Source organism: Monomorium pharaonis, chromosome 9 (genome assembly GCF_013373865.1).
Source record: "Monomorium pharaonis isolate MP-MQ-018 chromosome 9, ASM1337386v2, whole genome shotgun sequence".
NCBI lineage: Eukaryota > Metazoa > Arthropoda > Insecta > Hymenoptera > Formicidae > Monomorium > Monomorium pharaonis.
This window is the reverse complement of record NC_050475.1, coordinates 21,105,722-21,124,136: the sequence shown is the minus strand read 5'-3', so window position 1 is coordinate 21,124,136 and position 18,415 is coordinate 21,105,722. Positions and strand designations below refer to the sequence as shown.

Below are 18,415 nucleotides of genomic sequence, written 5' to 3'. Positions count from 1 at the left end.
GCTCTTGTCTTATTTAGTACTTTTAAGAGATATATTCGCATTTCAAATTTTGAAAAAAATTTATTTCTCCGCCATTAAGTGCATCGCTAAGTGCAGATTTAGTTTGTTTGAGATATTGGCACTCTTATACATTTCCAACAATGTTGTTTAATACGATGCAATTTCTGTCGTTCTAAACACACATCACAAGGCATATCTTTTACGGCAGTTTTATTTAACCGTCTAACAGCGTTTTTCTCTTCGCATTTATATTTTTGCTATTGACAAAATTATATTAAATTTTACAAGCTATATAAATTAAAAATATTTTCTATATTATCAAATTTTTTATACATTACACCGTTTTACTAAAGAATATTCAATTTTTTACCATGAGTTTTTGATCCATTATTATAGTAGCAGAAGCGACAAATTGTTGAGCACTTTGCATTTCCTCTTGCGAAACGTTTCCATACTTCCAACGTAACAGTTGATAGGCTATGTAATGTATAGGATCCGTCGGATGATACCTCAAAGCTCTACTAAGCGCCCATGATAGTGGCACCATCACATATTGTCTACATATTATCTTTACGTTACACTATTACTCATTACCGTACTTATTTATGCAAATTTAATAATACAAATAGAAATGCTTTAAAATACTACCTCAAATAATCGTTTCTCTTCAGAACTTTACTATTTCGTTCTTTTGGCAATAAATTCAAATAACAAGTACACTTGGCATACTGTGTACTTGTTGCAGTGTAAATACTTGAAAATGCTGTTTTACTTAGATCACAAGATGTCTTCGATAAATTATTGGACGCAGCGTCAGTCGATTTTTCTTCCGAAAAAATGGAGCGTGATTCTAATATAGTTAAACTACATTCGCATAATATTTCCTGTCGATTATTTCAATTTCAAGAATGGATTATTTATTCGTCTATAGCATAACGTGCGTTTTATCTAATATGTTTTGCAATCAATTAAAACACCTCAGTTACTAAATCTAAAGCTTCTTTTTCTTTGTATTCGTTGTATCCAAGATCAATTAGAATATCTTCCGCTTCTTCGTCGACACCGTTCTCTTTTACATAATTGCAAGTGCCCTCGTCCATGCCAAGACTTTTCAAAAAACGTATTATTGTCGATGAAGCTGACTTAACTTTTCCCTGCCAGTCTAAAATTCCTGGAACATCGATGCCACTCGATAGAAGCCGGTACAATGTACATTCGTCTTGAGACGCCAAGCCGCACGTAACAATAGACCAGCATTGATTTTCAGTTAATCCTGTAGCAGCTAGATTCCCAATCAATTTATCGTCGAGTCTCTTCGTCCATGTATCCGTATCTACTTTCGCTCCAAAATTTTCGAAATATTTTAGTTCCTCAGGTATAAGACCGAGAAGACCAAATTTCATGGCCTTCACAATACTTCGCGATGGCATGCCTAAAATTCACTGTTTAATGTAAAAAACAACGATAAATAACGAAACACACGTGTATGAAATCTGTACGAAAAGATTTCGATACCTCTTCCTTCTAATTCCAGTAAAATACATTCGGGATACATTCCGCTATGGATAACAAAATGTAATGATTTATCGCGTGACGCATCGTCGGTACACACGAATGAAGACTTAATATCATTACATCGCACTAGTTTGTCCTTCAGCAAGTTGAGTAATCTTTCGTTGCTCCATCCACCGTAAATGAGCATTCCTTTATTTGTTAATTTTATATGTAGCTTGGTCTCGCTTAACGACTCTTCGTTCGTTGTATTCTGCGTATATGACATTTTTAGACAAATCTATGAATCATATATCATATGATAGAACCATGATGTAAACCAAATGACGGTTTTAAGTCATTTTACAACAAATGTCAAAATGCAAACTAATTATTTAGGCTATGGATTGATTATTGTTTATATATACAACAATGGTGTAATACACACATATATTATACCTTTTTTAGATTAAAATATAATAAAATATCATGTTCAAAAAATTTTTATTTACAAATAAATTATAATATATAATATATATAATTTATATACAGGGTATCTCATAATTCAAACTTACAATGCATTTTTCTGTGTTAAAAGAAGCAACTTTTTTCCTTTGTTTGACAAGTTTAAACAATGTTTTTTATGGGTTTTTTTCACATTTAATTAGCCTTTCTTAGATCCATATCTTTAGATGTGAAAATATTTAGTATTTAATCTACTTATTTTATTTTACTTTCAATTGCTGCTTCAGAGAATTAATTAAAAGATTTATAATATTTAATAATATTTGCGTACTCGATGTACATATTTTCAATTGCGTTCGCATTGCAACGCGTTTGACATAATCTAAAAGTTCTTGTACACGAGTATCTAGTGATGGCTCCTACTGGCAATATTCTCTTTAACGTTATTCGAATTAATAGAATTATTAACTGTTTGCAATTAAATAAGTTGTATTCTAAATAATGATGTTTCGTTTATTAGGCATCACGTATAATTGATGATAAAAAAGCTTCAGAGAAATAATAAAACATCCGTAATTTAAAACTTATTCGAGAGCTTTAAATTAATGGGAACCCCTAAATTGAGATCTCGGGGACTGCTGATTATGAGTCAGTCGTTTTCACACGGAGCAACGCGTCTGGTTACCTCCCAGAGAGAACAGACACATCAACTTGAAGTTTAATAGACGTCGATAAACGTTTATTAGACGTTTATTATTTGTTGTTTCTCCCTGGGCTAGCTTTAAATTGCTCCCATTAAAAATTATTGCTCAAACGCAATTTCGCAAGAGGAAAAAGTTGCTTCTTCTGGCAAAGAATCGCACTCAGTATGCACGAATTCTGGGATACACTATATATCACTATGTACCACGTAATTATATATCGAAATCTCTGTAAAATATATACTCACCGCTTTCTCTTGGCGAGTATATATTTCAGATTTAAAAAATATATGTTAAAACCTAGAAATTAGTACCCAATAGACAAAGTAACAAAGCAACAATCTTAGATACATTTTTTACAATGTATAATACATATTTTTTTAATGTAACAACACTATGCGTCAAGCGTACGTCTTGTGCAAAATATAAAACGACAAACATAATCGAAAAAGACTATAAAAATGTTCAAATTTACTTGTACAAATACATGATGGACAGATTATCAACTAATGTCTCCATACAAATACTTAGTGAATGTGTGTGTGTGTGTGTGTGTGTGTGTGTGTGCGTGCTACAAAAGTTTTCTTAGCATTCGTAAATATATTTATACGAACACAAAATTTTACTTGATGTCATAGATTTCTATATGCCAGATTCAACTTAATTTTTAACGACAGTTTGTACACGTGATATAAACAAGTACATGCTTACCCCTGGATAAGTTTCGTAAATTCGAAATACTATAAAGTGTGTACGTATGTGATCTATTACATTTTAACCCTTCCACATTACACTCAATGTCCCCTTGAAATTTATTTGTCACGCAAGATCTTCAAACTTAACACATTGTGTATACACTTTTGTTGTAAGAGCACAAACGTTTCACAGTTAATTATAGTAAACTGCAGTAACAGTTTGAGTTCGCATCCTGCTGTTGATGATTATCGGTCAACTGCATGCCTCTCTTTCCCATTCGGTGCCTCGCGCCACCCATAGTACCGTTGTCGTACAATCGCAAAGAGTGAGTATCCCAAAGTCCAGGCGTTTGTATTATCTGTTATGTGCAGTGTCATATTTTACATAATGTTATAAATAATGCAAATGTAATATAATTATTACATTAAAATTTTTAATAATTATGAATCAAAATAAATATTTAAGAGGTTCAAAGTAGATTTAAAATTCAAATAGTACAATTAAGAAACTATTAAGCCAATTAAAAATTGTATAAATCAGACCTTTCGATTTTATTTTATATAAATTAGGTAACTTATGTAATTGTCCACATAAATACAGTTACAATTTTTTAACACAAATACCTTGCTTAGCTCATAGACTCTTTTCTCTTATTGAAACTTTAAATATAATTATAATATCTTTACACGTGCATATAAAATTGCTACAAGTTTCAAGTCGCAAGTACCTTTTGAACGAGTTCCTCGAAGCAACATTTGACACCATCCGCAGTTTTTGCGCTGCTCTCGATATACAAAGTTTGATGCCTCCTGGCGAACTGCAGACCCTCCTCCGTGCTCACCTCTCTATTTGGCAGATCTATCTTATTACCTACTACCATCTTGACGATATCTGTTTTGTTGCAATATGTATTTAACTCGTTGAGCCATGTTTCCAATTTCACAAAGGTATTTCGATCCGTAACGTCAAACATCAAGATAGCACCCTGGCCATCTCTGTAATAACTAGGTGTTAAGGTGCGAAATCGCTCCTGGCCAGCGGTGTCCTATAAACAGTGGGCTTTGACAAATCCATGACACATCCCTTGATTAAACATAACAGTTCATAAGTGATTGTAAAATATTATAAAGCACAAGTTATTCAACTCCATTTCTATCATCGTAAACAAACTTTAATCTCAGCTCTTTCTTAGTCCTAGAATTAGAATAAGATAAAAAGAAATAAGTCCTCCACAGACTAACTACTAGATTATATTGCATTGATTCTTCCCACTTTGCTGTATTATGACTAAGCAGTGAAAAGCAGGGTAGTCTGCGGAGGATGAAATCGAGGTTAAAGTCAATCTGCGCTGGCAGAAGTGATCAAACAACTGTGCAAAGCCAACAACTTCTAATCACTTTTTATATATAGAATAATCTTTAGCCTGCAATTACGAACCCAAATTGCAAGCTTCACCACGTTGCCGTCAATGGTGACCTGCTTGGTCTTGTAGTCCATCCCAACCGTACTCTGCATGTTCTCGTGAAACTCATCCTCAGTGAACCTCAGGAGTATGCTGGAAAATTAGTAGCCACCGATTAGACACGAGCGTCGCAAATCGGAATGAATAAACGAGGAATGAGTCACGAGTTCGACTTTACTCCAGTTTACCTTGACTTTCCTACGTTGGATTCGCCTATCATAAGAATCTTCAATATCGTCAGAACGTCTTCCTGATCAGCCATAATAAATAATCCGTTGACGTTGAACGCGAGGTCTTATCAATCGTTAACGTTAGCGTTGGAAAAAAAAAGATACCGCTGCCCTCACTTTCGTGCGTACACGTCTAACGTCAATTTGCGGAGCACCGTGACGTTTTAAACAACACTACTGATTACCACCGTGCCTGTTGATGGCACCGTGTGTAGCGTAGCTGCTGTATGTATGCCTGTGTATATGTTGTATCTTATATACAGTGTGTCTTCTTCAATAATGGACTCTTTAGAGAGACTCGACTGAGAAATAAATAAAGATTAGTAGAATTTTTTTTTACGAAAAACGCCGCTAGAGATCGTCATTCATTATCATTTATTATTTTTTATAGAATATTGCACGCTCTTATGAAAAGCAAACATCAGGAATCATTAAAAAGGAACAATAGGATGATATATAAACAAATATAAGGACGTTTCTTTTCTGAAATGATGCGAATGACGGCGTTCAACAAAAAAAGAGCAGATTTGCAACTATACTGTTGCAGGATTCTTCAATACGATTAGTTTCTTCTAGTTTAATTTAAATACATAAAACAATCGTGTAAAAGAATTTTACAACAGTTGTAAAACAATTTTCTGTAGAACGCACTCATCGATTGAAAGAAGAGTAATAGTCGCCTTTCTCTCTTTTAAAAAGAGGCATACGACATCTTCTATCCTTCTCTTCCCTCGGTTTCTTCTACGTTATGCTGTTTCAACCATGATGGGTAACGAAAAGAATATTAAATTTAATTGTTAATGAACAAAATGTCACAATTCTGATGACTCAGACAGCTGACAAAAATAACAATTATTTGACACCATTGACAATACGATGATAAATATCAATTCGCTACCTGAGAAAAAGCTGTCGTCTTTCAATTTTGGTTACTTTCACAAGAAAAATGACAGCTTCCATTCAAGTAGCAACTTGACATTACTTATCGTCATAAAAGTGTTATTTTTGTCCCCTTCTCCCTAATGCTTCGCATAATCGAACAAAGAGAGCATCCGACTGCTTCTATTGTCCATTCTCCGCATCTCCAGTGCTCCAACTGCTCCTCGTGCGGGATCCTTCTCCCTCATCGGAGCTGATAGGACCAATCAGCTGATAAGATGGGGGAAGAGGGGGAATTCATTGGTCGAAGGATCTGGACCTGTCATCGGGCGTGAATGTCGCGGACACCCTGTAGGTTTTCGCGATCAGAGATCAGAGGGCTCGATTCGACCCGGAAGCCCAGGGGATCTCTCCCGCGGGGACCAGGCTAACCGCTGACGCTTCAGACGCGCAAAGGGACTAGATTTCGCGCGTATCGCGATTTGTGCCTCGCGACGGCATCTCTGATCCGCGGCGACGTCGGACGTCACCTCGCGGACGAAGACACGCGGACGGTTACCGCTGCGCGCCGTTTGCGCTGGTTTGTGCTGCTCCTCGCGCTCTCGCTTGTTCAACGCTGGTCGGTGGTCGTCTGATTTACTCCACTCGCGCACGCACGCGCACCGCCAACGGCGACACCGTCGTGGGCACACTGGGCACTGGACAGTGTAGTGTATGGGCACAACGGTTCGCGACACAGCACGGTTACAACACTCGCGATTGTGTTGGTGATTAATCAAAAAAAGGCCGTTCGCGAAAATGGCCGATGGACGCGAGCCACGGTTGTATTCCACGCGGAGCCTGTACCACTTGTGCGTGTCCGCGGTGGTCGACAAGTTTCGCACCTACAAGCCATACCTCGTCGACCTGCCCAAGAGCGTGCGGTTCGATATCTACTATCAGGTAATGGGACGTCGAGCTGTCGTCATCGTCAAAGTTGTCGTCGTCGTCGTCGTCGTCGTCGTCGTCGCGCGCGGCGCCTCGGACGCGGAGGGAACGGATCGGACCCGATGACAGCCGTCGCGCTTCCTTCTGCGTCTTGCCTCGCGACGACGGCAATGATGCGCGACCGCGCTCTTCCCCGCGGGTTCCGAGTTGCTCCGAGTCTCGGCACGACTTCGACTCAATCGTACCTCCCGCAGCCAGCATGAGAGAGGATTCCATATTCCTGTATACTCTATTTTTTGCTCTTCCCACACAAATATTTTTTAATGAATGTTCTAATACTGGATCTGTTTTTTTTTAGCCCTCATCTTTTCTCTTTTTCTCTCCAACTGGAAGAAAGGGGAAAAGATGAAACTCTTGCACAAGAGATTCAGCTAAAACAAGCACCCATTGTTATGGAAATATCCTATAAAGCAGCACATATTGTTTGGTCAGTAGTGGAATACATTAGGCCAATATTGGGTCAATGAGTTGCACTACTAGGAATCAATCTTTTTTGCAATTTTACTTTGAACATTCATTGAATAATATTACATATGTGTCGTATGGAATATTCTTCATATTTGATTTTTTTAATATTCAGAATCTTACAGAAATTCTGATTTGAGAGTGGGAATATTAAATATTCTTATAGGATATCTGAGTTTTTTAAGACCTAAAAATATTTTCGGAATATCTGTCTTCTTAAAAAAGAGTTCTATGAATATTCCATCTTTCTAGGAGAACATCTAAAGATGTTCCATAATCTAGGTGCTGGTTTGATAACAGTTTTTTGATGTCATACTAATCTCTCTGTCTTATCTCTTTCAGTTGTACAAAGAGAGGAGATTATGTATACTAGGAGCAGAATTAAGCGAACTGGACACTTTTTCCAAGATGCTCAAGGTTACCAATCGTCGATTGCACCTCCTGAAAATATTCCAGGTGAGCCTGTTACTCCCTAAAAACCAGAACTCTGACCAAACTTGGATCAACTTAATTGGCAATTAACTCAGCTGGAGTTACCTAATGTCCATTTCTACTTTCATCTTGGTTTAATTTACTTTTTCTCTTTTTTTCTAGTTCTTAGAACTAGAAAAAGTTAAATGATGAAAATTAATCTACATTTGTGCGATAAAAATGTATATAAAGTGAAAGGATGATTAGTGAAATGAGACGATTTTGATGACCAATGGAATAACAAGTGGAAACATTTAGTATTGTTTTAATTATTATTGTTGAACTTTTCAAATGTATTAATTCATATTTTTTTGCTAGTGAAATGATAATGCTCCCATTTCTAATAGTTCATGTTCTGCTTGATAAAAAAATTAAAAAAATTTAATATCTAAAAACAAAGGCATTATAGAATGGGAACTATTTTCAATCTTTATTACAGCAATTAAGATAATTATTGTTTATTGATAATAGTAAGATTTACTCGAAAATATCTTTAAACATCAAGATCCGCTTTGACCTTCTTCAGTTATTAATTTGTGTTGTTAACATATCGATCAATTTTCATTTAATATTGATTATTTTACTATAGTTGTACACTTTTGCTAGCGTACCGTTCTCCTAATAGCTTCTTATCTATTTAATAGTTTCATGTACTAATTTTAATACTTTCCTAACAAATTCAAATTTTTTGAAGATCAGAAACAGATTTAACAGCTCAAAAACTAAAAAAAAAACATCGTTTTTATTTATCACCCGGAAACCAAAATCAGTCTATTTTACCTATCGTCCTTTCTATTTTCGTCGTTTCTAATCTAATCTCTTTTCTCATGTGTTAAACAAGAAGTCAATTCTATTTGTGTTAAGTACAAACGTTGACAGTTTATCACCGATTATGTTAATCAGAATTTTGTTGAAGCCATTCTAAGGCAATCAACTAAAATTATTTTTCCGACGTCAGAAAATATACTTAGCACTTTTTTATTTTCCTTACCGAAGGCACCGATGGATCATAAAATAAGAATAGCGGAGAACCTAGTCTTCGAATACAACATATGCTGTTTCGATGAGAGGAAGAATTCTATGCCACAGGACAAACTGATAAACCTAGGTTTGAGACTCGGCGGATTTCTCAGCGACGCCGGCTGGTATCTCGAAAGTAAAAAGGTGCTGTTGACTTGCAAACAATTATGTCTGGACCATAATCGAACCCCTAAGGATTGGTGCAGAACGTTAGACTGTTGTCACAAGTAAGTGCGTTTTTGATTTTAATATTTACGCGTGTCAAAAATATAACACTATTCCATGCCAAGTTTGCTTGCAATACTGTGTACATACGTTTATATACGAATCATGTAGTTAACATCTTTTGGATTAATCTCGTTAGACCAATCAAATTTTTAGAAGGATTAAAATAATTATATTTCTTGATACATTATTTTAGGTTGTTACATGCACAAGCGGCGTACTGCGATTTCGAAGGGGCCACGGAGACTTACAAGCTTGCCATGGAAATGATAGAAAAGTTAAAAAGCAAGCAGTACAATAGTAGCAATCATGCTGCCCTTTTTGCAGAGTTCAGTGTACTATTCTACATACGCAGTGAATATGATGAAGCTTACAGGTACGCTTACTTAATATTTATTATTTCCCAAAGTGAGTCAAAATTATCAAAAACTTGTAATTCTTTAGGATCAATTGTTCCACTTTTGGATACACTAGGTTTATTTTCAGCTGAACTTCTGGTTTTATTTTTCTTTTATTTCTCTTCAACGAGAAAAAGAGAATAACGCGATACAACTGAAGAGGTTCAACTGAAAAGAAAAAACCTCTAATTTATTCGAAGTGTCTTGGTAAAATAAAAATCTAAATATAAATTAAATGTTATGTAGTTTTTTGTAAAAGCAATGTAAAAGCAATAGACTTATGACTGAAGTATAAGTTACAAGTCAAACACATTGTGTGTGTATATATATATATATTTTTTTTTTTTAATTTATAATCTTTAGTAAAGATAGACACAGTGAATTATGTCTAAGTCTCATTGACAAGTTTCAAATGACAATTTTGCCACCACTTTCCCCAGGTTTATTATTATTGTACAAGTCGAATATAGCGGGAGAGTAAAAACGAAACATTTTTTTAATAAATTGAACTAACAAAAGGAAGCGTTTATATTTTAAAGCATTTATTTTAAATTTTACTTAATCTCTCAGTTAATATTTTTTGCTCCGTTATATATATGTATATATTAATATACTATCTGTTACCCAGATGGAGCATAGAAGCATTAAAACAATTGAAACCGTCACTTCCCGCCGGAGTTATTGTCGACGTTTTGAGACAAGCGGCGAAGTCGTGCGTGGTGAAACGAGAGCTTCAAAAAGCTGGTTTATTAATCAAGGAAGCAGTATACCTCGCGAAAGAAGTATTCGATACGGATCATCCAAAATATAGCGATGTTCTCATCGACTACGGATTTTTCTTACTAAACTTTGATAGCATCAGCAATAGTGTAACTGTATACAAGGTATTTATCTCTCTCTTTTTCCCTCGCTCTCTCTCTCTCTTCCTCTATATTATTATGAATCTTCTGTGAAGACAACTGTGAAATGTTTCATTTTTTTAGACTGCATTAGATATTAGAGGAACGATTTTTGGCAGGACTAACCTTCATGTTGCTTTGGCACATGAAGACTTAGCTTACGCTCTCTATGTACATGAATATAGTTCTGGCAGATTTGACGACGCAAGGTAATTAATTAGTGATTACATATAGCTTATGATATATTGACAAGTGCAATTAACTTTTCTTTTGCAGCGATCATGCTGGAATAGCTATAGATATCTTAGAGAGACATTTACCACATAATCATTTGATGCTCGCAAGTGCTAGAAGAGTGAAGGCACTTATTCTTGAGGAAATCGCTATAGATAATGCATCTACGCCATTATCGGAGCAAAATCTCTTACTCAAATCCGAGAATCTTCATTTATCTGCTTTGGAAATGTCGAAAACTGCATTTGGAGAAAGAAATGTACAAACAGCGAAACATTACGGGAACTTGGGTCGCTTATACCAGAGTATGAGGAAGTTTCAGGTATCTTATCCATTTGCACTTTGTGTATTTTTAACTATTTGATGTCTAAACATATCTGATATTCCAGGAAGCAGAAGCAATGCATCTGAAAGCTATTCGTATTAAAGAAGAGCTATTAGGACGTGACGATTATGAAGTAGGCTTGAGTATAGGACATTTAGCTTCATTGTATAATTTCCACATGAACCGATTCAGAGATGCCGAAAAGCTTTATCATCGTAGTATCGCAATCAGTAAGTATACATATGTTTTAACCCAAGTTTAAATTTTAATTTTATGTTTTACTTCACTCTTTTCCTTCATAAAGATAAAAATTCCCTTTTACTCTTTGTCTGAGTAACTTGTGTCGGATCAATTTTTATTTGTGGAAATCTTCATTAATTAGCATTTCGTAATTATCGAGGTGTTTCAATCATTCCATATTTATGGAGTTCATCAAAATCTTAAAAAGACTTCTTTCTTTTCATATTTCTCTCTTTCACTTACCCGTTTTTTTTTTTTAATTAAAAGTTTGTTACGAAAAAGACCTCTGTGAGTGCGATCCATTTGACGCTACGAAAACGCTTCAAAGCATTCTTCGCGATTGGTCAATTAAAAAAATTGTTTTCAAAGCATTTCGAATCTCATTTTTTAATATGCATCTATAAAAAGTTATACTTTATAACTTTTTAAGGCAAATAACACTTTTATCCAATTTGTGATTAATCTTTGATAATTAAATTATACTATATTTTTTTCGACATAAAATACACACATTTGTAGTACAAACTTAAAAGTATATTCATGTATTTTGATAAATTTTTTTAATCACTTTAAATAGATGAAAAAGTGATCGGGCGCAAGTGCCTCAGGTTTATAGAGATAAGGTGCTATTTTTCATATTATAAGAAATAAGTCTTAAGTTAATTGAAAATTGAATTTTAACTTTGAATTAAGTCCGAATTGCGATGGAAAACGCTATTGCATTTCATAAATTTTATTTTTTAACAGGTTTGAAATTATTTGGAAAAGGTTATAGTGGTTTAGAATACGATTATCGAGGACTTTTACACGTATACAATAAGTTAGACGATTACGAGAAAATATTGGAATACACGGATATATTGAATCATTGGAAAGAACTTAGAGACAAACACGTTCAATCTGAGGAGCCACCAATCGATGTACAAAAACGTCCACAGCCAATCACAAACGTAATGAATGTGTTCTTTTCTATGTGATATATCAAATAAGTGTGTCTAATTCAAATTTTATGTTACTGTATATCATTGAGCAACTTGCTGGTCTCCGTTGCGTTTACAAAACATTGGGTTAAAGTAGAAGGAACAAAACATGTAATGAATCGCATTAGAAATTTATAAACCATTGATTTCGAGTAATAATTTATGTTGTCTTATGTCGATATTTTATGACACGTATAGTATCAATATCACATAAGAAATTTTTATCTTTTTACATCAAAAGACACGGTAGTGTTTTAAATTCGAATTTATGCAATGTTGAAAATATTAATTTATAAATTGTTTTTATTAGTCATGATATTACAACATAAACATTGTAAAGGGGTTTTCTTTTTGTTAGTTCAGTTGCTGTGTTTGTATTGAATTATATTTAGACTTGATGTCTCTGTTTATCTCGATGTAATTAAAAATTCTTGCGCATAAAAATATATCTTTTTTAAATATTTTGTATTTATATATATATATATATATCATTTTAATATAAATTTGCCAATGCTTTAATCTGATTTGTATATATGTTTTATACTTTATAATTCGCTTTGTTCGTTAATAGCTCTGTTTTTTAAGAGAGTTACTCAGGTTTCATAAAATATTTTCTTTTTGTTACAATTGCGTGTCGAACACATCTATAATATACGTTTAATTCATTGTTCATCTCAAGATTACAGTAATTGTAGATTTTTCATGCATCGCATAATTTTTAAGTAACAAAAAATATTCGAAATACATGCGCCTATGTTTATAACAATAATGTAGTTAGAAAGATAGGTATTAAGAAGCTATTAAAACTCGGTGAACAATTTGTTGAACAGATGTTTTGCTGTATGACATATTATTACCTTTTCTCACCTTGTAAAATTTGACATCTAAATTTAAAATACATTCTACATATAATATATCTTATAATTTTTCTCAAACATTTTGTTGTATAAATGTCATGAATATTGATAATTAAAAATATGCGCGCATGTCCTTGGACATCTCGAGATAATTTCAGATAATGATAGATATAATTTTTCAAACCCTTGCCAATCAAATGTATTTAGGCACTTTGGGTCATTGTAAACTTGTATAATTTAATAGATAGTAAAACCTCTTTGATAAATCAGACAATACGAAGGTAGCAGTTGCTCAAGGCATAGTTGACTATATATATAATCTATTTTCTTCCATTCAATGACTCTATAGTCCAAGTTGGACTCGAAATCACTACATATATTTGTGATGTGCATGTAGATTACATATAGATATATGATAGGTACAATTCAACGTCGATTCCAGCTAAGATAGAAAAATTTCAAGATATAGAATATAGATTTGATTTCATCGAAGACAACATATAAAAAAATTTTTCCAGTTCTGTCTGAGATCGTATTTGGGACCTTCAGCGTAACAAACCAATGCATTACCATGTTCGCCCCCACATAATCTATTTAGCAATATTGTACAAATTGATTTCTAGAAATTTAAGTAGATTATATGTTATCAACTGCGCCTTGTGTTCTTATTGCTTTTGTATTGTCATTACATTATTACATATTAGAGCTAGCAATCATAAAATAACAAATGTATATAGTCTATTTTGTTTGATCAATAATTAAAAGCATTAATTCAATATTTTTTTACATTAAAGAAATACACAAAAACAAATTTTTTATCAAAAAAGTTAATGTTTCTCGTTTCATAGATTTACATAAATCTCGAATTCTTTAAACATCCAAGAGATTCGTAATTAAATAAAGACAAGATAATGTACTATAAATACGAAATTCTGAATAAACTCATATACATTCAAAAGCTTTAATCTGTTTAAATTACAGTAACCATTAGGTAGTACATAACTTTATATTTACACGATATCTGTTGTATCACTCCGATTTTCAGGTAATAGGAATCTTATCTAAATTCCATTTTTTTACGCTATTAACATTTCTACACACACACGCACACACACACACACACACACACTTTCTCTCTTTTTTTACAAACAAAAGAAACTCATTGTTAATTAGTGATAATCGGTATACTTTTGAAACGTACTAATCAGTACACTACCGGACTGATATTGCACATCTCATAAAACTTTGTTGGAATCCCATAATTTTAGAACATTTAATCAGGTGTATGTGGAGGTTCTTGGCTGAAGTATGGTGCCGTATCTTGCACTAATAAAGTATGACAAACATCACAGACTCTGGATGGTCTTTGTTTCGGCCCACTGTTCACAACGTGTGAGAGGCAAGATTGACAAAATATATGGCCACAGTGACGGCAATGTATCTGCATGATATTAAATTTTAATTTCATTATATATATATATATATGCAGTAATAAATAAATTTAATTTATGCTTCTTCACACAGCATATATATAATAAATAAATAAAATATTTATAGAATAAAATATAATTTAGTTACCTTCTTTTTCGTGACTGAAAACGTAGTGTGGCAACTAGGACATTCTTCAATATCCTCTTCGTGTTGCCATCTAACTTCACTACCTGCCTGCCTAATCCTTTCAAGTTGTACCTGTGTGATCATCAAAATAATGTTTTTTTATACAAATATATTCTACTTATACAGTTAATATAGCGAGTTATATTTTATCTACAAATTTTGTTTATCTGCAAATTTTTATTTAACTTTATATCTCAATAACGTTGAATTCGCTGTTAATATTTTATTTCTATTACCTGCAATGATTGTGATAATCTAACAAAGTCTTTCTGCACTGCCTCACTGGTATCTAATTCTTGCTGCAGACTCATAACTCTTTGTCGTAATTCAGTTATAGCTAGATCTCCATCTTTTTTTTCTTTTTGGATTTCCTGTAGCTGTTTTTCCAACCGTTCAAGTTTCTCTTCTCTATCAGCGAGCGTACGATGATCTCTTATGTATTTGTCTAATTGTACTCTGTAAGTTATTGAACAGAGTAAAGTTTCATGTTAACCAGTATAATGATTAAAGTTATACATATATAGCCAATATATATGCATAGTCGCTCACCTCAAACCACTTATTTCATTTTTTAACACAGCATTATCCTGTTCTTTAACCCTACTCTCCTGTTCCATTTGTTCTCTGAGTAAAGTAACCTCATATCGCAGCGTCTCTTCCTTCTCCTGTGCAACTTCTTGTGCTACTTTGGCTGTAATTAAATCCTCATGCATCTTTAAAAGGCTCATATGTAATTCCTCGACAGTGTTTGGCATGTTGATGCTCTCACTTTGAAGTTGCTGTGAATGCTTGCTATATTTACCCACAAGATTTTCATTTTCCATCTGAAGTCTGTAAATATATTAAAATGTTGGATTGATTATTGGATTTTAAATAAAATTTTATTAACAATATACTATAACAAATGTCACATCTACCTCTTTCTTATATAATTTAATTTATGTATGATATCTATTAAAATTAAATAAAAATATCTATTAAATTTATCAAAAAAAGATTGTCTTACGCTGTCAGATGTCTCTGTACATCTTCCCTGCCTCGTGTCAATTTACAAAGTTCCTCTGACATGCTCCTCTGAATTTGTTCGAAAGTTTTCTTTAACTCTAATAAATTCTGTTGCGCCGTCTGCGAGGTAACGGTGAGTTCCGCAACTTTGATTTTATGCTCCTCCTTCTTCTCATTCCACTTTTCTTCCATCTCCTTTCGAAATTCAACTTCCTTGGCTAGATCCTCCCTTTGAGCCTGTAGCATGCGTTGGGAATCCAACAGCTGCTTCTCCAAATCCTTGGCAGTCGCTTCTACTTTAACTAATTGTGCTTCGTAATTCGCACACATATCACACGATGGCTCGAAAGAACCAGGCTCTCGCTGCTGCGGTCTCTTCAACAGAACTTCTTTACATTTTTGTAATTCGTCGTCGGTTGATCTTAGTTTCTCTTTTAAAGCTTTTATTTCCTCCTCGAGCGGAACAACTAATGAACGTAAAACTTCCGCGTCTTCTTGCGCCTATAAAATCATAAAGCTTCTACATCACGGAAAATGTTTCAAATATTATATTGTTGGAAGACAAGCATTGGTCTTAACGCGTCTAAAGAGAGATGTTAGTATTATTAAAAGCATATAAAGTAGCTAGATTGAATAAAACTCATTTTATTTTAATATAAAACTCGATTTTAATTTAAAACTATTTTATATAAAAATTATTATATAAACATAGTTGATGAAAAATTAAATAAGCTATTATTCAATCCAGGTACAAATATGATTACACAAAAGTTAATGCCTCATGCAATTTTAGATTTACGTACATATTTTTTTACCTTCCTCATACTCTCTTCTAAATTGTCAGGGCCTAGAGATAAGGAATCCGCACCTAATTGCGAAACCACTTTTCTAGCTAATGTCTTAGTTACTGTAGACAACGAGATTTGTGGTCCGTCTGTCGGCGGATCGCGTGGTAATTGCGTTTTCAGCAACGTATTTTCTTCTTGAAGCTTAGAAAGCGCCACTTGCAATTTTGATACCTCACTGATAAGCTGCTTCCTTGAGCAGGAAGATTCTTCTACTGTTTCATGTATGACTTGTTGCAAAGATGCAATCTCTTCCTGAGCTTTCCTCTTCTCTATCATTATGTCATTCTGTATTTTAAGATCTGCAACAACAAGTTGACTCTTAGCTTCATCCAGTTCATTCTTCAGTCTTAGATTTTCCTTTTGCAGGCCTAGATTTTCCTCCAGCCTCCGCTTCAGTTCCTCTATAAAAAACACATTAATTCCTGATTCAGTATGATTGCTGAGAAAGGTCAGACTTGCTCGAAAATTTAAGTTAGCATTCTACACACCTTCTTTTTGAAGGAATAATTCCTTCATCTTAGCCCTTTGTATATTGAACTCCTCACGTATCTTGACATTCTCCGATTCCAGTCGGCTGATCTTCGTCTGTGGATCTTCTGAATTGTAACAAACACTCTCTTAATAAAGTTAAATCGCATCACAAGGGGAAAAGTTTCTACGTTGAACAAACAGATAACGAGAAAAGCCTGACAAGAAAAGCCTGCCTTATTAATCGCCGTCGTTCTTAGACGACGAAAACCTAGACAAGGACTACCGCTCAATGACGTACCGTTTCCGTTCGCTCTGACCATCCGATCGTCCTGGTTCTCCATCATTCGATCACTTGCTACGGACAAGGACGACAACTTTGCCGGGATTTGTCACTGCCACGGAGAGCATATCTCGGAGTTCAGCCAAGATTGGTTGCCACCTCTTGACAACGACAACGACGACGATGAGGACGATGATAACGATGACTGCGACGGCATGCCGCTAGCCAGTGGTGTTACTGACTCATAGTGATTCAAGCGAAACGTGATTCGAAACGCGAACGGGGCACTAGAAAACAAAGATCACGGACAGTCACGAATTTTTTAAAGAAACAAGCTTGAGAACCAAGATCAACCTTGCTCGGTCATCCAGCGATTTTGTTAAACGATGCGTCTATCACTTATATATAATTGGTAAGACCTGCTCCTCCCGGCTGCACCTTCCGCATTTGCAATCATTCGCGATTTTCTATCTTCCTTCCTCCGAGATTATCGTACCACTTGTCTCCCTTTCGGAGTGCAGAAGATGCGAAAAAGTGCTGCCACGGAGAGAAAAGAGGTGCGCCACAATCGATTAATATCGACGCTCTCGATTGTACGAATCGATATCCTCAACTCTCGCTATACGAGATGCTAAAAAATTATGCATCGCATAATTGCCTTGGGCTCGATTCTTGAAGTCATTCGCAAGAGAAATGTATACGCAAATACTCGCTCTAACAGAAAAGTTGCAAGTTTATTAGTACGATAGCCAATAAATTTCCAACTTAATACGGTTCTCTTGCGAATGAATTCAAGAATCGAGCCCCTGGCAAGTTGTGTCAAACTGTCTTTAAGAAACTATCCTAAAGATAGTTTGACACAGCTACACGCGCACTTTAACATCAGACCACTTTAACATACTATATCTTAAAGACAGCGTGTAGACCAGGCATTTTCTCTCATTTTGAGTCTATATTTTCTTTATTTAAACATTTTCTTTCCAAGAAGAAAAAACAGAAGATAAACGATGCAAGAAATTCAGTTTAAAAAAACAAAGTTGGAAACAATTTTTTCAAAAACTTTTTTTGATTAAAATCTAGAAAGAATTTGGAGGAATTAAATATCGATCAAAAATGTAGCTGAATTATTAAAAAAATTAGAAAAAAATTTTAAATCTAACTTGGGTAAG

At 34.4% G+C, this 18,415-nt stretch overlaps 4 protein-coding genes across 6 annotated transcripts; 1 reads left to right on the top strand and 3 right to left on the bottom strand.

Annotated features, from left to right (window-relative positions):
* Positions 1–64: 64 nt before the first annotated feature.
* Positions 65–1,854, bottom strand: LOC105833044. Its single transcript, XM_036292022.1, has 5 exons — positions 1,516–1,854; positions 978–1,432; positions 649–884; positions 371–557; positions 65–257 (listed from the first exon to the last, which is right to left on the bottom strand). The coding sequence occupies exons 1-5, from the start codon at positions 1,778–1,780 to the stop codon at positions 99–101; spliced, it is 1,302 nt and encodes a 433-aa protein (XP_036147915.1). The 5' UTR covers positions 1,781–1,854; the 3' UTR covers positions 65–98.
* Positions 1,855–2,043: 189 nt separating this feature from the next.
* LOC105833042 (ras-related protein Rab-18-B) lies at positions 2,044–5,824 on the bottom strand. Its single transcript, XM_012674450.3, has 5 exons — positions 5,697–5,824; positions 5,004–5,347; positions 4,791–4,908; positions 4,081–4,398; positions 2,044–3,711 (listed from the first exon to the last, which is right to left on the bottom strand). The coding sequence occupies exons 2-5, from the start codon at positions 5,075–5,077 to the stop codon at positions 3,550–3,552; spliced, it is 672 nt and encodes a 223-aa protein (XP_012529904.1). The 5' UTR covers positions 5,078–5,347; positions 5,697–5,824; the 3' UTR covers positions 2,044–3,549.
* Positions 5,825–6,569: 745 nt separating this feature from the next.
* LOC105833040 (amyloid protein-binding protein 2) lies at positions 6,570–12,995 on the top strand. The gene is made up of 9 exons (XM_012674445.3): positions 6,570–6,866; positions 7,719–7,832; positions 8,844–9,094; positions 9,289–9,468; positions 10,119–10,374; positions 10,474–10,598; positions 10,666–10,945; positions 11,013–11,178; positions 11,936–12,995. Exons 1-9 carry the CDS (start codon positions 6,723–6,725, stop codon positions 12,163–12,165), a joined length of 1,746 nt encoding a protein of 581 aa, XP_012529899.1. The 5' UTR covers positions 6,570–6,722; the 3' UTR covers positions 12,166–12,995.
* Positions 12,996–13,972: 977 nt separating this feature from the next.
* On the bottom strand, positions 13,973–17,912 carry LOC105833039 (rab GTPase-binding effector protein 1). Of its 3 annotated transcripts, XM_012674441.3 has the most exons (9): positions 17,601–17,910; positions 17,265–17,533; positions 16,984–17,091; positions 16,451–16,896; positions 15,649–16,148; positions 15,192–15,473; positions 14,879–15,098; positions 14,604–14,714; positions 13,973–14,466 (listed from the first exon to the last, which is right to left on the bottom strand). In XM_012674441.3, the coding sequence occupies exons 2-9, from the start codon at positions 17,308–17,310 to the stop codon at positions 14,299–14,301; spliced, it is 1,881 nt and encodes a 626-aa protein (XP_012529895.1). In that variant the 5' UTR covers positions 17,311–17,533; positions 17,601–17,910; the 3' UTR covers positions 13,973–14,298. The 3 variants fall into 3 exon arrangements, with proteins under 3 accessions (XP_012529895.1, XP_012529896.1, XP_012529897.1); XM_012674442.3 differs by having other exon boundaries at positions 16,984–17,088; positions 17,265–17,912; XM_012674443.3 differs by having other exon boundaries at positions 16,463–16,896; positions 17,265–17,909.
* Between the last annotated feature and the right edge of the window lie 503 nt (positions 17,913–18,415).